The 22324-nt window shown below is 30.8% G+C and overlaps 1 protein-coding gene across 1 annotated transcript; it reads left to right on the top strand.

Moving 5' to 3' along the window:
* Nucleotides 1-1274: 1274 nt before the first annotated feature.
* LOC143067360 (uncharacterized) lies at nucleotides 1275-21709 on the top strand. Its single transcript, XM_076240554.1, has 7 exons — nucleotides 1275-1597; nucleotides 3423-3713; nucleotides 12165-12375; nucleotides 16156-16295; nucleotides 17732-17899; nucleotides 18971-19099; nucleotides 20892-21709. The coding sequence occupies exons 1-7, from the start codon at nucleotides 1513-1515 to the stop codon at nucleotides 21323-21325; spliced, it is 1458 nt and encodes a 485-aa protein (XP_076096669.1). The 5' UTR covers nucleotides 1275-1512; the 3' UTR covers nucleotides 21326-21709.
* Nucleotides 21710-22324: the final 615 nt, after the last annotated feature.

Here is a 22324-nt window from a genome sequence, read left to right as displayed (position 1 = left end):
TATAACGCCGTATTTACACGACAGAAATAATCCAAGTACAGACACACCTGTGAATCTGGATAAGTTATAAAGCATGGAATGAACTAGATGACTAAATGTGAAATGCATTTTATGTTTCAGACTTTTCTGGATTTTGAGATTCGTTTTCCTCGTTCCCACATATCTAGAAGGTACCATATTATAAACTGAGTTAGGAAAATGTTTGAGAAATTCCTTTAGGGAAATACATAAAGTGCATTGTATTGATAAACTTGACAATAGATGGACTATAGATATCTGCATATAGCTGATTGAAATTGAGGATACTTATGAATTTGTTAGTCTGGAATGAATTTTTGTCGTACCTTTACAAAGATTGATCAAATTCAGATTGCTATGTTTATCTTTATGTATTTGTCATATATCTATATTATCAGTATTTATATATCCTCTTTTTCTCTGTGTGTCTGAGGATAATAAAGTTGTCTTTTTCTGACATTTTTGGTATATTTCAGAATCATACAAGATAAGTAGAAAGGTGTTAAGTATGAATATTTTCTTTGTCTCTTTTCACGAGGCATGTGAATTGATATGCTCTCTGTCGTCAGAGACATATGTCTCTGCTGTCGTTTAGGCGTTGCCGTACAAGGGAATTCAAATAGAGAGGTCATTATGAAATATGAAGGTAGACAAAAACAACAAATGCTGCAAATTTTTCAACAACCGCTTTGTCTTAACGGTTTCCACTCCGATGGTATTATAACCAGACCAGTAGTCAGCACTTATGTTTTCTTTTTCTCCACATTGATTATGGTCATGTTATGAATTCACCGATTATCGTTTGAATGGTTTGTTATGTTAAGGAATTTCTATACACTTGGAAGAGATTACCTTGGCTATATATGGTCAAAGCTTTCGGAATTTCAATTCCTTAATGTTCTGTAAATTTGAACTTTGTTTTCTTTACCTTTATGATTCGAGCGTCACTAATGAGTTTTGTAGACGAGACCTGTGTTCTTCTGTTCATCTGGATAATTAAGATGTTAGATTGCTTTTTATTTTTATTACACATGAAAAGTTTACTTAATCACTTCCAATAATTATAAAAAAAATAAAATATGAACATCTTCCATGTGGTTCTAGTATGTGTTTTGCTCATAGCTAAAGACCGTACTGTGACACATAGTTGCTAACTTCTACGACATTTTGAAAGTTGTCCTGTAGCAACCATACAACAGCTTCCTTACTTAGGTAAGGAAGATATACCAATATATGTGTATTCAAAATAATCCATAATCTGAATATTTCTTGAATGTTAATGTAGTTTTTCTGTGTACATGCATTTTTAAAGAAATATTTCTTGTCTAGGAATTTGATTAAATGGTAGTCCACTTTGAAAAATGCAGGTTTTAATGAATGAACTTGATATTCATTATCTTTTAAAAGGCATGTTTTTTAATACATACAGGTAAAATTTGACTTTAAACAGTCGGTTTTTGGAAAAACCGCGATATTATTTATGAAGAAGAGTGAATGATGATTTACGCAGCAGTGCTGCTTGGTTTGATTGACTACGTGTTCTCGTCCTGTGTTTTGACACCAAATACTACTTATAACGGTAAGAATGTTTAATCATAATTATACATTTATCAGTTATGTTATATCATTTTTGTTTAGTTTTGAAGGGTATCGTTTGGTTCGAGCAAATATCAGACCCTTGAAACCCTAACAGTTATGTCTTACCTTCTTTACAATAATGAAAATGTGTTGATAAAGGAAGGTATGATATGGTTTCTAATACGCAGACACGTCCTTTTCCTTACAATGTGACGAGATAATTTCAGCAAAAAGAGAGTTTACAACAAAACTATTTTCATTAATCTGTATATGTTCCGAACCATATGAGTAAATGGACCATACACGTATGGTCATGACCATATGCGTATACTCATATGGTCGGACCATATGCGTATACTCATATGGTCGGACCATATAAGTAGATACTCGTTTGGTTATTAACGGGCCGGACCGTATGAGTATTTGGACCATATAGGTTTTTCAAATATGCATTAGAACCGTTTCAATAATATTATTAACTTTATCATTCAACTGAAGGCTAACAATGCGCAATGGTCCTATTCATAGAGATATGTCAGTCATATCGGAATCAATAATAAAACACTGTTTTGAAAGTAATTTTTGGGGACAAAGTTAGACAACAGTAGTTTACCGATGTTCGAATCTCATAAACCAATTATTAAGAAAAATCAAGCTAACAAACACAAACTGAGTGAATCTAAAGAACTAAGAAAGGAGTGAAACAGTGTGCGTCGACAGGGTTATCATGTCATGTATGCATGCATCACCTACCATTGGTAAACAGGTGCATATTTAGATATTAGTAGGAAGATTTAAAAATGGGACAATAATTTTTTTTATGAATGCAAAACGTTTTTAGGTGTACAGAAGATCAATTAGACAGATTAAAATGTATTTCTACTAACTAATGTAAGTGAACATCTGAAGTAATTTAATAGCTGTCATGTTGAGGAATTTGCCACGAATGTTGACCTGTAGTTTTTAACTTTTATTTCTCACGAATGATTGTCTCATTGGAAATCATGTCACACTTCCTTGTATTTATTTATAGATGTCATAAGCGGATCGTAATTGTATTTCTTTTGTAGGATTTTTGGCTTCATAAATAGATTTTTATTTATAACCATAATTATGTACCTGCAAATATAGGAATGTCTGAAGGTGAACCAGATGAGGGTTCATTTTGTTTAGGATGAATAGCACAGGCGGATTTAAGGGGGGGGCCAGGGGGCCCGGCCCCCCCTTTTGGGAAAAAATTTGGTTGCTTATATAGGGAATCACTGAAGCGTGACTGGAGCGGGCCCCCTCTTAGGTCAGTCAGTGGGCCCCGACTTATGAAAATTTCTAGATCCGCCACATTTACCGGAAATGATCACACTTATGGAATGAATAAGCTTTATATAAACGACAATCCCATTATAAAAAGTTTGGACAACATTATAAATGAGACGGTATGATATTTTTTGTATCGTCCGATGTATAAACACGTTATAGGGTGTATTGATATGATTGAATCATTGAGAGGTAATGGAGTTCGTTCGGGGATTGTTTTTGTTTTTTTTGGGGGGGGGGGGCTAGGTGCTTCTTATTATCAGTATACTATAGTAAAATATTAAAAGAGAATAAATTGGCATTAGGAGAAAAATAATTAATCATAATGATAATAAAATCGTAAATTATGTCATACCTAGAATGTTTTAATGTAGAGGGATTTTCAAACTACAAGCATACAATTCTTTGCAATTGTGCAAAATAACAACAAGTCGGATATCTTCTGTGTTCATTCAAAGCGTTTTTCCATTAATGCATCCGTTTCTAATAGAAACAATATGTTTTATTTACAGCGTCTGAGATTTTTATAAGAGACAGGAATGCAGTCTTTGATTATGCAAGAGTTGGCAAATATAAAAAGATATATTGCTGTGCTCGAAACTATTCTAGAATAACTTGGGAGTTCAAGAAACAAGATGGATTAACATGGCAACCGTTACCTTGGGTTTCTTCACTTCAAGATAACAACCAGACCCTTCAGATACTAGATATTGGTTGGAATAATGAAGGAATTTACAGATGTACTGCTTTCTCAAGTGAAAATAATGTTATTGCAAATCACAGTACTAAAATAGATGTATACTGTAAGCTTCTTTTTTTTTTATAATAATTATTGTATTAGAAGAATTGATTGGGAATGCTTTGGGAAATGATACAATCATAAAGTAAGAAAAATAAGCAAGAGTTAAAATGCAGAAAAAAACTCATCTCCGATTTTGATAATGAATGAATGATGGTATATATGTTTAAACCTTCAAGATGAAGGATTTACATCGGATTGCATACAACTATCTATTGAACTTTGAAAATGAAGTCAAAGTCAAGAAATTCTTTCAAGATGGATATGACATTGACAGCCTTATACTATTATAATATTTAACACTACCAAATGAATATTATAATTTACCTTATCGCCAAGATTTGACATTGATACTTTCATAATGAAAACAATAGCATATACTATGTATTCCGTTTATGCTCAAAATTATGATATCTTTAATCAGTAAAACAAGTGAAAAGATGAAATTAGTTTCGATCAAGTAATATTTTGAATAATGTGAAAGCTCAATTATATCTTGTCTAAAGCAATTCATGTTGTACGAAAGTCTTACGTATTATTTTCATACAAAATTATCCTGCTGATTTATTTATTAATTTTGTTCACCCGTCACCTACAATAATAGAAAACTGACCTAACAGTTGCATGATCAGCATTAATTTGTACTTCGTTAAATATTATACTCTAAATATTTGTATGTTAATTTCAATTTGGAAAATTACACAGGATATCTCAGGATTGATATCATTTTGTTCAAACAGTTCAAACGCCATTGCTGATTGTAGAATGAAATAAATAGACGTTCGGTTCGAAATCAGGATAAGTAGAAAAAACACTTGGGGATGTACTTTACCATGAATTATGTTGAGTTATTTCGATACTATTTAATTTATTTACACAATATGATAGCCTACTTCATTTAGTAAGTGAAAAAAATAGAATTTGAAAAAACAAAACCTCTTTCCTTGCGCTGTATGCTTAATGGTGCATCAACTTATCCTCCGAATTTCATGCAAAAGGATGAGGGTCGTTTGAACGATATGGTAGGAGAGCACAATGTATATATACATAGGCTGCATGTTAGTTCATAGTCTTATTATTTAAGGTTCATTTTTTATCTTTAGTTTAAACCATAAATACATGTGTTACTTATCATCTTTCTTTGGTACATACAGGAAGACACGACTACTAAAGTAAATACCTTATTTAATGAGTCCATTATAAAAACAAATGTTTTAAAAAAGGAAAAAGGAAAAAAAAATGATATAAAAATTATCCATGAGTAAAGAAATAAACTTAGATCTTAATATTTTAGCATTCTAATATTTAGTGCTTTCATATATGATCATATATGATCAATCCTGTGAGATTTGAACTACAGGGACAACAACCCAACAACACGCCATAAGTCAAAGAAACACATAGTGTTAAACCTGTGTTTTGGACTTTGAAAGGGATATATTCATTGGACTAAATTGTTGATATTTCAAACTTTAAATTGTCTTTACCTAGATATAGGAAGATGTGGTGTGAGTGCCAATGAGACAACTCTCCATCCAAATAACAATTTAAAAAAAAGTAAACCATTATAGGTCAATATACGGCCTTCAACACGGAGCCTTGGTTCACACCGAACAACAAGCTATAAAGGGCCCCAAAAATTACTAGTGTAAAACCATTCAAACGGGAAAATCAACGGTCTATTCTATATAAAATAAAAAAAAATAATAAAACGAGAAACAAGAAAGACGTATAAATAACATAAACAAACAACAACTACTGTTCATCAGATTCCGGACTTAGGACAGGTATAAACATTTGCAGCGGGATTAAACGTTTTAATGGATCCAAACCTTCTCCCTTTTTCCTGAAACAATAGCATAACATCACAACATAGAAAAACACACGATAAAATGTCAATTGGCAGGCTTAACTCAATCAAAAAACGTACATTAATACACTTTAAACGAATAAATTTGATCTGCGATATCTGAATGCAAATGCACAGTTAACAAAATATTAGGAACAAATATTCAAGGCCAAGAAGCAAACAAACAAGTCCAAACAAAGCCATGTCAAAACACCACTGCGAAATATTTAACCATTCGAAAATATTCACTTTAGAAAAAAAAAAAAAAAAAAAAAACCGGGTTTAAAAAAATACAGGTAAATCTTGAAATTTATACAAATGTAGTAAGAAGAAGTGATATTCCAAATAGTCACAAAGCTGGTATATAGACAAGATCCATATAAATATAAAATAACAAAAAAGCATTATAAACATTATCAACAGGTCGAATTAACAAGAAAATACGATTTGAGAGTACTCGCAGTTACTGACAGCTAGTTAAAAGCCAAAAACAATTTATAATAAAAAAAATCATGCATCAGAGACTAAAATCAACTAAAACACATCCCAGGGATTTAGTATTTTAACGTCATTAACAGTCAGAGAAGACATGACTTGTGCAATGCCAAACATAAATGTATCGACAGGTAGTAGGATAGTGAGGAGAGGAGCGACTTCTATAGAAAATTAACGTGTCTATGTCTCTATACATCCCGCCTCAAAAGAAGATACAATTTAGTTATGTTTTAATTTGCTAATGACAAAATCGATATTCGTGCCAATGTATACTATATTCAGAGATCTAAATACTGTTTTATATCAGCATCTGCACCCTTTTATAAAAATTAAGACTACATAGTAATGTATGTACCAACTATGTTCCTCCTTGATATATACAAAAATATACTGTTAGAATTATTAGTTTTTACAGGATTTTTGAGATGCTATTCATTGCTCTAACATAATTTAATGCTTCCTTATGCTGTATGTTTAGCTATCACTCTAACTGTTTAGTGCTATTTTGCTATACTTAGGTTTAACATGTGCATAACAAGAGCCACTACTTTGCAAGTTTCTTGACTACATATATACATGCACTATTTATAGTCTGGTCAAGATCAAATTATATATTGTTTTGTGGAGAATTACTTCTCCCATGACTTGAATATTCAATCCTAAATTGCAATATAGCATAAATGCTTACATGAAGATTATGTAGTATTAAGTAGAACTATTAAAATAAGAAATATTAACTACCGGGTAAACAAACTATGAACCTAAATGCATAAAGTACCATACATGTACTTTTTTTCTTTCTCTCTAAAACATATACAGCAAAAGAGTGAAATCTGTGTACACACAAGTCATACATAGATAGCTGATTTTTTATAAAAAAAAAAGAAATACATTTTTTTTTCACTATCTCTAACTTTTTGAACAAACCTTACAATGTATTTGGATTTATATTTGGATGAATTAATATCAGAAAAAAAAATATATATATATTTAAATGACTGAGTTAACTATCATATCAATCAATGACTCTCACAAATCATTCTATTGATTTATGTAAGGGAGATAATCATCTCTAGTTTTAATGATAAAGATATCACGCATTTCTGTAATTTAAAAAGGAAGTAGAACAATGTGGATATGTTACTTTTTGAACAACATAATTTGTTTTTAATTATTTGATTTTCTTGCTTTGTCTCTTTTTGATTATATATTATCTCATTTTTTTCTTCTTTCTATTTTTACATTTTACAAATTGTATGTCTTTTTTCTCTCCTTCATGTTATTGGCACAGTACTTTATAATATATTATGCAGCATTGTTGGTGTATTCTGGTTACAGTTTGAATTCTACTCAGACATGGCATGTGAGATCAGACATCTCAAAGATATTTTCACATTCACACATTTTAGTACACAGCTGTATGTTCTTTTTTTTTATGCATTTAACAAAATACATATTTTTGTTTTTTTAAATGGAAATATCACTTGAAAATGAGTAATAATAGTATAAAATATCTCTCATACAACTGTCAAGGTTTTAATTCAATAGAGAAACGAAGAGATGTGTTTGATTATCTTAAATAAAAAAACTGTAATATGTATATTGCTTACAAGATACACATTTTTCAGAAAATGATGAAATATCAATAAAAAATCTATGGGGAGGAGAGTGCATTTTTAATCCATTTGCTACAAATCAAAGAAGGGTAGCAATTTTATTGACCACAAACTTTGAGTATATAATACATAAAGTAAAAAAAAGACGATCAAGGAAATTTGTTAAGAATCGATGTGGAAATCGAAGGAAAGAGAATGACCCTAATAACCTTATATGGTCCAAACAAAGATACACCAGATTTTTATATAAACCTTAGTGAAATGGTAGAAACCTTAAACAATCCATCAGTTGTTATAACTGGAGACTAATAACCCAAAAGCCAAGGAGAAAGTTCTAGACTTAAAAGATCTTTATAATTTAACATACCCCTTTAGGGAAATAAATCCAGATTTAAAACAATTCACATGGAGAAAAGCTAATCCCTATAAAACAAGCAAGATTAGATTTCTTTTTAATATCCCAAGACCTTAATCAAAATATAGGTGATGTACAAAATCACAACAGCTATAGATCAGATCACTCCTCAATGATATTAAATCTGAAGATGAATGATTTCATACTTGGAAAAGGATTATGGAAAATTAACAACTAACTTTTACATGATATTGAATACTCCAAAACTATAAAAGACACTATACTTAAAGTAAAAGACCAATATGCATCATTAGTATATAATAGAGAAACGTTAGAACAAATTAATGATTTAGACATCCACTTTACAATAAATGACCAACTTTTTTTTCGAAATATTACTTACAGAAATCAGAGGACAAACTATTTCCTATGCATCTTATAAAAAAAGGAAAGAGAGAAAGAGGAAAAGATATAATCAGAAAAAAATTCAGAAATTAGAGGAAAGCATCTAAACAGAGGAAATATTAAATGAAATTGAACACCATGAATCTGATCTTAGAATAATTAGGAAAGAAAAAATGAGAGGATACTATATCAGGTCAAAATGCAATGGATTGAAGAAGGGGAAAAACCATCTAGGTTTTTTTTAATATGGAAACTAAACATTTTATAAATAAAACCATCCCCAAACTAGTTAACGAAAAAGGGGAGACAATTTGTAAACAAGATAAAATATTAGAAGAGGCCCAAAATTACTATAAAAAACTGTATACTAAAACAGAAAGCTTGAGTAAAGTATATCTTAATAGTGAAATACCTGATTCTGATAATAAAAAAATAAATGATACATTAAAAGAATCTTTAGAGGGGGAGATAACTTATAATGAATTGACAACAGCTTTTCGTAGAATGAAAAATAAGAAAAGTCCAGGGTCAGATGGCTTTGCAAATGAATTCTTTAAATTCTTTTGGACAAATGTAGGAAAAATTGTTTTCAGATCTATAATTTATGGTTACAAAAGAGGGGAATTATCAATAACTCAAAAACAGGGTATTATTACTTGTTTACCAAAAGGTGATAAACCAGACAGTTTATGAAAAATTGGTACCAATAAGTATTTTAAATACAACATATAAACTAGCATCAAGTTGTATAGCAGAGCGTATCAAATCTGTTCTACCCATTATTATTAGCAATGATCAGACAGATTTTATTCCTGGAAGATATATTCGAGAAAACACTCATCTCATATATGATATGTTATTCTCTACAGAGGTAAATGATTTGCTAGGTCTTCTCCTTCTCATAGATTTTGAAAAAGCTTTTGATTCCGTATCATAGAAATTCATAAATGAAGTATTAGACTTTTTCAATTTTGGGCCCTCTATAAAACTTTGGATAAAGACCTTTTACACAAATATAAGCTCATCAGTATCCCAAAACTGTTTTTTATCAGATTTCTTTCAGATTCAAAGAGGCTGTAAACAAGGAGATCCTTTATCACCTACTATTTTTCTTTTATGTGCTGCAATTCTAGGAATCTTAATCACAAATAACAAAGAAATTAAAAGAATTAAAATTGATGACACAGAATATCTTATCTCCAAATACGCAGATGACACATCAATAATACTTGACGGTACACCCAAATCTCTAGATGCATCTCTTCGCTTACTTCAAAAATATGCTGAAATGTCTGGTCTCCATATGAACTTGGAAAAAACAAAGGTGGTGTGGATAGGCAAAATAAATTATAGTAAAGACACCATGTGTGTAAAATGGGGATTAGAATGGGGTTTCAGTAGGTTTACATGAATAGGAATAAACTTTTCTGTTAATTTGCATGAAATAGAGTTGTTGAATTATGGTCCAAAAATTAAAGAAAATGAAAATATAATAAAAATTTGGTCTAAACAAACATTAACACCAGTTGGAAAAATAACTATCATTAAGACAATAATTATTTCAATATTGAACCATCTGTTTTTAACATTACAAGCACCATGCAAAAATACTTTAAAACAAATAACTGACAAAATTTATTCATTTATTTGGGAAAACAAACCTGACAAGATAAAAAGAGAAATTTTATTATGATCTGAACACAAATTAGGAGGGCTGAAAAAGATAGATATTGACAAATATATAAAAGGATTAAAACTAACTTGGATTAGACGGTTGTTGAAAAACAACCCAAAACTAAATAAGCTATTAGAAAGTACTGAACAAAAATAGTATTGAAAACCTAATTCATTTAGGCCGAACAAAGAGACGTAAAACCCCTATTTGGGAAGAAGTTTTTAAAGCTTGGACAGATTGAGAAGATGAAGAGGAGTTTGTATCATATTCCCTCTGGAAAAATGAAAACATAAAATAGAAGCAACATCTATTTTCTATAAAGACTGGATAGACAAAGAGATCTTTTTGATAAATGATTTATTAAACTAATGACTTTTCAACAATTCCAAAACATTTATAAAATTAAGTCAAACTTTCTTACTTATAATGGGGTCATTTCATCAATAAAATCATATAAAAACGCTTTAAAGAACTATATATCCATAAACACTAGGACCAATTATGCCGAATAATATAAAAATATTTTTTTTATCAAGAAAAGGCTCGAAAGATATGTATAATGTTTTATTTGAAAAAAGCAGAACTAAACTTAGATGTGAAGAAAAATGGTCCTTAACACTCAATAAAAAATTTGAGTGGAAAACTGCATAATATGTCTTTTTACTCCACAAAATGCTCAAAACTCCACTGATATATAGAATAATACACAGAATATTGGGCACAAATAAATTTTTATCTAAAATAAAAATAAAACAAAGCGATAACTATACTTTCTGCAATGAAGTTATTGAAGATATTGAACACATATTTTGGACATGCCATAAAATAGCTGATCTGTGGATAAGAATCATGGACTGGATTTATAACCAAACACAAATAATTACTCCAGTTAACATGGATATAATTTTATTCAGAAATTTAGGAAAAACAGAAAATAATAACATAAAAAACTTTATAATATTTTTATCAAAATTCTTTATCTATGGAACAAAACTGTGTGAAAATCAAGTAAATTTTGCAGGGCTGAAAAACTATCTAAAAGAAAATCTTATACTAAAAAAGAACATATTTTTTAAAACAAAGCCTCTTCACATTGCCAACCTCTACTGGGACCCCTGGCTTCCATTACTAGAATGATTTACACTTAAGCAACTTAGAATTACCCTATGTAATGTTAATGTGTATATTGTTTTTTAGCCCTCTCCACACCACCATATATGTTTTTATATGATATACTGTGTTATATCTTGTTTATTGTTTTTTGTACTTGTTTTGTGCCTAAAATAGCATATTCATTATTTAATATCTGTATGTGTTTATATGAACTATTTACAATGGAAAACCAACTTTGCCATTTAATGTTGTATCTTAAGAAAAAAATACTGCTGCCAAATTCCAAATTTCAAGGATATTTTTTTTTTTATTTTTTCTAGTTTTTATTTTTTTGTTTTTCTTTTGCATTTGTGTTTTATTTATTTATTATTTTCTCTTCTCTACTCACTTTCTCTCTTAAATAAAATTCTCTCTTTATTGATCAATATTGAAATAATGGATACACAAATATATATTTTATTATTTTGAATACTAACAATTACTAACAAATTTTCTAAATTTACAATCTAATGTTTAACGAGGCCGGGATAAGGTACCGGTACTTTCTGTATCAAACTAACAAATGTGAAAAATTTTCAATAAAGAATGTATAATTTAAAAAAATAAAATAAATATTGTATAAGAGTATAAAAAATATATTAACATAATAACGAAATCTAAGATAAAATCTAGAAATTAAGGGATGTCCACAATAACTGACAAAAGTAACCTTTCACCTTTCCTAAGTCAGGAATCTGATGTTCAGTAGTTGTCGTTTGTTGATGTGGTTCCCTTTCTCATTTGATAGCTTGCAATACCTCCCACTTGTATGAATGTTGCTTATATTTCCGTTTTATTCACAAAATAGGGTGGGGAAAAAAACATACACCCATTTGCTTATTGCCAAAATTTTCTTGATAACCTCACCTTTCATAATATGTGTAAAAAAATAAAATGTTTTTACATAGCTTGTGTAGACAGAGTGAAACCAGAAGCGTATGGGCCTAAGACACAGTACGGAAGTGTTGGCGGAACAGTTAGTTTTATTTGCACAGGTGATTTTGGATGTACTCCAGATGCTGCCAGAGATGTATCGTGGTATGATGAAAGTGGAATAGAGTTGAAACCGTTGGATAACAACACAATATTTCCAAGATATAATGTAACAACAATAGAAAGGTATCACTTTATGGTGGCACGGTAGTATTTCCTGGCCCATAAGGGATAATGATAGCCTTTTTAGAATTTTCACCACTTTCTAACACTGCAAAAAATTCTACATTTACAGTTAACTAAAGTACATTCATTTTACTATTCAGAAATGAATTTGAATATGTATCATGACCGTTTACTTTTTTTGTTATTTTTAATAACCTAAGGCCACTAGTACTTTTAGGTCTTTTATGGTGCAGTGAATACAAAATTAAAAAAAAAAACTCTTGTTTTGCTTGATCTTGAGTGTGTTAGGTATGAAATATGATTTGGAATAGTTTTTAGTTTTGACATCGTGCGATCTGTCTTAATTTTAGTTGCAGTTATAATATTTTCATTGCTTTGTGTTATTTTTTAAAACATTTTATGTTAGCATTTAAAATTGATAAATGTAATTAGAACAGTGGTTTGGGAATTTAAGCATTTGATTTTTATCCGCCACCCATGTAATCTTATCAGTCAGGATTCTACTTCGTCAAAATTATCTCCCCATTACGCCATTTACACCATTGTAGGGATGACGCGCTGCCAATTTAGCTCTTGCAAATCGATAAATTTATCCATATAGCAGCATTACGATCCTTATATGCCAGTTGTATTTTAAAAGACAAATGTATTTACTAGCTAATGAGCATCCGTTAATGTACTTGTCTGCATTGAGTTCACTTAAAACCATTGTCTGATCGGTTGTCAGGTGGAATTTTCGAAAATTCATAAACATTTAGAAAAATTCTTATTAAATATTTCGTAGAAGGGCAGACTTAAAATTTTCAGTGGTTGAAGACTATAAACCCTAATCATCACAGACAAAAAAAATGATTCTTTTTTGAAGCCATGCATTTTTAAGATCCAACTTAAAAGACTGTCGTCAAGTGCTTTTAGTAAAAATTAGCTATTCGAACACACCTACTCTGTTTTTGTGGTTCATTAGAAAGGTATTTCACTTGACCCGTATATTTAATTTTTTAGTACTGTGCATTGTTTATGTTATAAAGTCAACCTGTAGTCTTGATATATATAAAAGGGTATTAAATCTACAGCGAGATGGTGTATCAAATACTCTTGCTTTATACGTTTTCAAGACAAAATATTCAACTCAAACACGCCCTAACATAAAAAGGTGCACTCGATTTTCTCTTTTCGATACAATTGTTACTCATTTTTGAGATTTTTTTTTCTCGAGTCACATAATGAAAGGACAGACACGAAAATTACTGAACTAATAGATTGATATGTTCTCCGTCTGTTGTAAATTTTTCAAAAAAATGGAGGTTATGCATTTTCTACATCCAACTTGATAGATAACCATGTCGTTGACTAGTTCTGCTTAACTATGTGATGTATACATTGAACAATTTATGCAAATAGTGTTTTTAAAATAAAATACTTCGTAATTGAGCAGACAATTGTCATTTTATTTTAACTTTTAAAAATTTTGTTACTATAGTAAACTGCACAGTAAGCATTTATCGCGTTTTCTAACAAAGAGCTTCGATTATTTTGTTCAACCGGGTTTCCGCCTGTTATGTCAGCTACAATACAGTTTTTTGTTGTATGCATCAATCATATATCTATTGTTGTTAAATGCTCATATAAATAGTAATGTTGTCGTAGTCTTGAAATTTTGAATGATTGTATCATGTTGCAAACGAATTTTGTACAAGTATTATTACTTTTACTAGCATTTATAAACCAGCATGCTTTAACCTCGACGTACAACCACACGCATTCCAAATAAAATCTTTGTTTTTTATCGACAATTAATCGGCAAATTAGTCACACATTGAAAACATAACCAGATATTTGTAAAATATTCCATTCCCTTGAATCGCCCCTTTTGTAGATAAGTTGTTTAAAATCAACAAATTATAGGCAAGACGAAATGGGAACAGTAGTACAATTTTAACCTACCTCATTCATGAGACAATACGATATAATTTTGAATTGTGAACTGCATAAACAGCATAACCGTAAACATTTAGAGAGTTGATATAAGATAACTCAAGGAAGTTCGCTACTCAGTTTCAAAATAACAAGCTTTTCATAATACTAGTATATATTGGGATCAATAAAGGAACCAAAATAGCAAATAAAAAATATATAGGGCAATGTGCTTGTTTTCGAGATATAAGCCAATGAAATTGTGGCGGGAAAATGTTCTCTCTTGACTGTTCATAGTTAATTATTGACAAGTTTAATTCTCAAAAAACTATTAAAACATAACAAAGATTTTATAAAACTTTTACAGATGGCTTATAATTATACATGTTAAAGAATTATAAAAAAAGAAATGGGGGTCAGTTGACCACAATTTTTAAGGCATTCAAATTGATAAAACCAGAGGATTCCGAAAATCTAACAAAAATTCCACATCCTTAATGTGAAAAAAAGTAAAATCAAAAAAATACTGAACTCAGAGTAAAATCTAATCGGAAAGTCCATTATCACATGGCAAAATCAAATGACAAAACACATCAAAAAAGAATGGACAAGAAATTTCATATTCCTGACTTGGTACAGGCATTTTTAGAAAATGGTTGATTAAATCTGGTTTTATAGCGCTAAACCTCTCACTTTGATGACAGTCTCATCAAATTCCGTTATATTTACAATGATGCGTGAACTAGACAGACATAATAAATAAAATAGTCAAAATATCGGTACAGCAGTCATCATCGTGTAACAATTTTAAAAGGAACTATTTAACAGAACACAAAAAAACATCTATCTACAAACACATTCATTGATTCGTGTCTGACGTCAGAAAATTTTATACGTCACATATTTTTGTCGTTCAATGTTTATACGATCAATTTTAAAATTTCACATGGGCAATGTTAGCATACAGGGTTAAAAAATCAAAAGTATGTAAGAATTAATTTCAGAAATAGACCGATATTTAAAATAGTCAAAAAGTTCTATGGAATTTATAAGAATCCACAAATAGTTCATTCCACTGTGCGATTGAATACTTCTGACGTTTGTGGTTCAGCGTATTTTCTAATTCATAATAGAAATATATCAAAATGACATATTATAGAACAATAGCATACTAACGGGATCTTTTAAAGTACAGTGTCACTTTATAAGAACCAACTGCTTAATAAATACAGGTAGCCTTTGTGAGAAATAAATAAAGATAAAAAACATACTTTATTCAAATAATTATATATGGTGAGAGGTATAGATATATAGATCGATAATGATTGCAGGTACATGTACATTTGTACAAGGATAGATAATATTTATAAAGATTGATGTTAATAATTGATAGTGGGAGTTTTTTTCTCATTTGCTTTTTCCCCGACAAATGAGACTGTAAAAATAGGGCCCCCTTAGTTGCTTCCTTGGGCAACTGAGGGTTGATGTAACAGGTGATTGTTAATAAAATATGTTTAATATTTAAAAAAAAAAAAAAAAAAAAAAAAAGAACAAAGAAACACAAAAAGTCGCATATACAAAACACACCAGCAAAAAATGAAAGAACATACAAACACATTGAAACATACTGCAAATAAAAAAAAACCACCGTAATTTGTGATACAGATATTATGTTTTAACGTTTTAGTTAAAAAAATTATTAATTTCACTGGCTATCTGTTACGTCTGTGTAAGCATGCAAATTTATCGAACCATCTGAGAAATATGTAAAATTTGGAGTAGACTTATTATTAATAATTTAATACAAAAATATTCCGGAGAACACGAAATGAAACTTATTTCACTTAATTTGTATATTTTTCAAAGGTCGAATCACACCATCATAGAATCCAGGTTTGAAATTATAAGAATTGAACGGAGAGATTTCGAAAAGAATTTTACCTGTTTAGTAACATCGCCTTATCAGGAAGGAAATCGCATATTGATTGTCAAACTAAAGGAAGCAAGTAAGTCATATAAATATTAACTTCGTCAGAACAATATTTATGCCTAAAAAAGGTGAATGATTCAAGGTAGACATTCAAAACTCATGTCATAAAAGAAACTGTCAACGCCATTGCAAAAATAATAAACTGAAAGAAGTCCAAAAGACATATAAAAAATACATAAAAAAATTCAAATGAGCTACCTGTACTCATATGAACATGCTGCATTTGGAGTACCAGTACTTATTCTTCACTTGTCGTTATCACAATGCCATTACTTTCCCTCGGCTTTTTAAATTAACGCAAGCGACTTATCACTTTACTAGTATTTTGTTAATTTACAATGATTCATGCGAAGAGAGCCACATGAAGATAAGAAACTGCATACACTTGTTGGATATCTTGATTGATCCCCTGTTTGTAGCTTTGATGTTCCTTAATATTAAGGTGTAAAGTATTGTAACTGTTGTTTATCTTTTCGCCCTTTGTCTCTTTGGCCAGGATGTTGTTTGTTCTTATTGGGCATACTAGTTATCAAAGGTACAAGGATTATAATATAATACGCCAGACGCGCGTTTCGTCTGCATAAATCTCATCAGTGACGCTTCGATAAAAATAGTTATAAAGTCAAACAAGTACAAAGTTGAATAGATCTTTGGTGCATTACGTGATATGGATATCTTAGTTCTCAATGTATTACTGTTAATATATGATATGGTTTTGTTAATAGATAGTCAATCAATTCAAACACGAACAAAATATTTTCATTTCAAACTTTCTCTTCCTGCCAATAATCAGGTGTAGAGAATTGATATTGTTATCAATTAATTCGTTTCTATGTGTGTTGACGTTTGTTTTTGTTGCACTTCAGTGTTCCTGTTGTCCCTTTGTTTTTCTTTTATAGTTGATGTGTTTCCCTCACGTTGTAACTTCTTATAAAACATAGCAAAATGGTACTCTCATTAAGCTTTTATACGTAATATTGCACATATTTCTTACCTCACAAAACAGTAATTGGATTTTTTGCTGTAAAAGATGTCCAAGATGTAAAAAAGGTGGCTATATATATTGTAGTACAACTTCCCATCCGACAATAACTATGCAATTAGTAATTACTTAGTCCGTTTCTGTGTGTGTTACATTTTAATGTTGTGTCGTTGTTCTCCTTTTAAATTTAATGCGTTTCCCTCAGTTTTAGTTTGTTACCCCGATTTTGTTTTTTGTCCATGGATTTATGAGTTGTGAACAGCGGTATACTACTGTTGCCTTTATTTACCGCATTTGAGCAGTGTTAAGGTCAACAAGACTAAGCACATTCCATTTCCATGTGTGCTTCTTAACATTTATGTACATCATATAGCAAATTACATATAGGAAGACAATTCTACATGCTCATTTTATACTCAAATTCATTGGCAAGAATTTTAAGAAAAAAATACATTTACTTTATATTTTAGGGATCCAAATAACCAACATAACATGGATTACAGCAGAAGAAGTAACGGCAATAGTGGTACCCTCGGTTATTATTTTAACAGTCGCAATTATTTTCATTGCTGTGTTTTATTTGAGAATAAAGCTGTTTATTCTTTCACGTATACCTTATTGGCATTTGATAGACAAAGGTAAGTTTCCATCTTTTTATACAGATTATTCAATTTGCTACGCAATGCTGAAGCATGATGTAAAAGACAGTTAAACCAAGATTAATTGACATCAATCATTATAACATTTTAATACTTGTCATAATCATATTTATAGACAATAACAACTTAAAAAAACACAAGTTGTAAGGCTTATCACAGCTACTATATTCTAGAAAGAATTTTTCATTAGTTCTTTTAATTTCTTTTTCTTTTTATTGTTGTTTCTCTGGATTCTATTTCCATATTATAAAGACAATTTAATTTTAGTTTAAAGCAACTATGTACACATGATTTAACTACGACATAGTTAGATGTTGCAGTTAGTTGCACAATTACTTATTTTGTGGCGTTGATACATTCGTATAACACATAATTCGTAATTCTATTATGATGTTTTGTGTACTGCCCGTAATTAATTTTAGGTATTCGTTGTTATTCTGTAGTTAATATGTCAAAATGGACTATCACATTATTTATTTATGTATTTCTCTATTCTGAGAGTTCTTGCATTTATTTGTACTGTATTCCTGTCAAGTAATTCTAGCGGTATATTTAAATAAAGGCAACAGTAGTATACCGCTGTTCGAAACTCATAAATCGATAGAAAAAAACCCTGAGGGAAACGCATTAAATATAAGAGAGAACAACGACACAACATTAAAATGTAACACACACAGACACGAACTAACATTGCCATCAGGCGCAAATGTTGGATTGCCACAAAACCATGTTCAACCCACCTTTTTTTTTATTAAAATGTCCTGTACCAAGTCAAGAATGTGACAGTTGTTATCTAATAATTTGTTTATAATAGGTATGTTGCATTGCTGTTTTTATTTTGTTGCACTTCGGTGTTTCTGATGTTTCGTTGTTTTTCTGTTATAGTTAACGTGTTTCCTTGAGTTTTTAGACCGGATTTAATCGATATATGATAAACTACTGTTGTCTTTATTTAATTCTATAGAAATTTTCTCAGTTAAAAATACGAAAACATAGAGAATAATGTAATAATCATATAGTAAAGTCATTATTCTATATGCTTGAAATTAGGTGATAGACAATACCATGTGTTTATCCTCCACGAAGACGAGGATACAAAGCTAGCAAGAAGAATTCAACAAAGACTTCAATCAGACTATTATACGGTCAAAATATCTGGAAGTATTACAGGTGGAACTGGTAAGATCCGTTATCTTTGATTCGTGTATTTTTTGTATCGTTTTGATACTCTTTTTTTATATATAATGTTAAAGAAATTTATATATATGACATATTCAAAATGTTTTTTGCATTTTAATGTACAAAATGATACAGACGAAAAATAATGTAAAACTAACATAAAATATTGTGTAAGTTAACAGATAAAAATATCAATCATATTTACAAGTCAGAACAAAATTGTCGACTACTGGCTTAGTTAGAAAGAGTAAAATAACAAACAAACAAAAACTGAACGCGGAGGAAAATTCAAGATGGAACCAGCATTGGTATCGACTAGCTCTAAAATCTAACCAAAGACACCAGGATTACCATTTGGTATGCCAAAAGCATGATTTCTTGATTGACAACATATTTGTTACGTTCGGAGGACGTGTTTTTCAACAGACTGTCGGCATTCCAATGGGAACAAACTGTGCCCCTCTACTTGCCGACTTGTTTCTTTATTATTATGAGGCTGACTTCATGCAGGAACTTCTTAGGAAGAAAGATAAGAAGTTAGCACTATCCTTTAACTCTACGTTTCGCTATATAGATGATGTTCTTTCACTAAATAATTCAAAATTTGGTGACTATGTGGAACGCATCTATCCAATCGAGCTAGAGATAAAGGATACTACAGATACAGTTAAGTCGGCCTCATATCTTGACTTACATCTAGAAATTGACAATGAGGGTCGGTTGAAAACAAAACTTTACGACAAAAGAGATGATTTCAGCTTTCCAATTGTGAACTTTCCATTTCTAAGTAGCAACATTCCAGCAGCACCTGCATACGGGGTATATATCTCCCAATTGATACGATATTCCCGTGCTTGCATTTCCTATCATGATTTTCTTGATAGAGGGTTGCTGCTCACAAGGAAGCTATTAAACCAAGAGTTCCAAATGGTGAAGTTGAAATCATCCCTTCGTAAATTTTACGGACGCCATCACGAGTTGGTTGACCGTTATGGAATAACCGTATCACAAATGATATCGGATATTTTCCTTACGTCGTAACTACAATCCCCTTCCCTTTCCTGAATGTGACCTACCGAATTAGACTATTTACCGGATTTGTTATCACATAAGCAACACGACGGGTGCCGCATGTGGAGCAGGATCTGCTTACCCTTCCGGAGCACCTGAGATCACCCTAGTTTTTGGTGGGGTTCGTGTTGTTTATTCTTTAGTTTTCTATGTTGTGTCATGTGTACTATTGTTTTTCTGTTTGTCTTTTTCATTTTTAGCCATGGCGTTGTCAGTTTGTTTTAGATTTATGAGTTTGACTGTCCCTTTGGTATCTTTCGTCCCTCTTTTCGACTTCACAAGACTTACCAGTGACATTTGGATCCAAACCGTTTCAACGAAATATCAAATATAACAAATGTGAAGGCTAAATCAAAAGCTCAAACACACCAAACACACAAAACGAATGGATAATAACTGTCATATTCCTGACTTGGTACAAGCATTTCCTTCTGTAGAAAACCTCATGGATGAAAATTTCGCCAGCATTGGTATCGACTAGATCTAAAATCTAATCAAAGACACCAGGATTACCATTTGGTATACCAAAAGCATGTTTCGACTTCACAAGACTTACCAGTGACATTTGGATCCAAACCGTTTCAACGAAATATCAAATATAACAAATGTGAAGAGCATTAATAACCGAAAATTTCGAAAATTAGTGCTAAATACAACTAAGACAATGTATACTTGTTTAGATAAATCTGAATTGCTAATATAGTTTTGCTTTTTGTAACAGATCTGATGCAGAAAGCACAAGATTTTGCACAAGATAGTAAGAGTTTGGTTATCATTTACCCCTCGGAATATTCAGAAAGTAGTCAGAATAACAACTTCCAAAGTTTTATGGGTGTCAGACAGTACTACAGTCCGAATCTCGTAACAATTGTTGAAGAAGCTGGGAGAACCGGAGACAAAGTGGAGGTTATAGACTCTGACAAAACATTAGTGAGAATCAAATATCCACCTAATCAAAATTGTAGTACATATCGGCAGGAAAATTTTTACTGTAAACTTAAACTTCGGATGGCTAGAAGGACAGGAAAAAATGTGTGTTGTACAAAAAATAACATTCAAACACAACGAGGTGCTGAAGATACAGAATTACTTAATGAACAGCATAATTTATCAAATAGCGAACAAGAATCATCTGCAGAAGTATGGTCAGATTAAAGAAACCAAGTTGTATAGTTTTTATGGAGTTTGCAAATACATTAGGAACATCCGTCAAATGTGAATGGTGTCTCTTCAGCATATACAGAGTTTACTTGGTTTTTTTAGTATATTTGTTTATAGTTCACCTTAAAAATGACTATTGGAGTATCCAATGTCAGCATGTGAGTCTTTCATTAGTTTTATAAACTAATAAACATGTAGCCAGATAGTCAATATTTTTTTAGGTGACGAATACACTGTAAAAACACTTGTATTAAGCAAATTAATCAAAATAAGAATTAAAAACAATAGATTGTCATAAAATAGTAAATAAAAACTTTTCATATGAGGCTTGTGTTAATCATAAAGCTCGACTGATCGAATTAAGTTGGCGCTTTTTTTATGAAGAAAACTTGATATTGATTGCAGACATTTGTTGATATATTTAAAATCGTGAACTCGGTATGTTTTAAAGCACGCTATATAGCATATTGTTAAGAATTGAACGTTGAATGCTTCTTTTTGTAGTTTTGTAAATTTATTGGTTGTAAAATGGTGACCAAAGTACATTTTATATGAACATGATGAACATATGAAACGCCTTGTCCAAAGTGCAATTTGGGATCTATTGTCATCTCCTAAGCCTGGGCTAAAGTTTGTCATCCATCTACGCTATTGATCGTTCTGTGGGTTTTTTTTATATCAAGAAATAATAGTATACTCTGAAACCACACTTCCCTACATATATTCTGTTGGCATAACTTTTTAGAAATGTGACCACAGATTCTTACAAGGCCACCTTTGATATCAATACAGCATGAGGGATAAAATACAACTTTTTAAATATAGGAAAAATGATGAAGCAAGGATGGTATCATTTGAAGATCTACTGGTTTGATAATTTTTATCAAAACCGTCAAACGACATCGTATTGTTCTAACATGACAATTGTGACAAAGTTTTGGTTTCTTGGCTTTTGTTTTGAATAATAGATACACTGTACCGCCCAAACATTTA

This window comes from Mytilus galloprovincialis, chromosome 3 (genome assembly GCF_965363235.1).
Source record: "Mytilus galloprovincialis chromosome 3, xbMytGall1.hap1.1, whole genome shotgun sequence".
NCBI classification, from domain to species: domain Eukaryota; kingdom Metazoa; phylum Mollusca; class Bivalvia; order Mytilida; family Mytilidae; genus Mytilus; species Mytilus galloprovincialis.
This window is presented reverse-complemented; position numbering and strand designations above follow the sequence as displayed.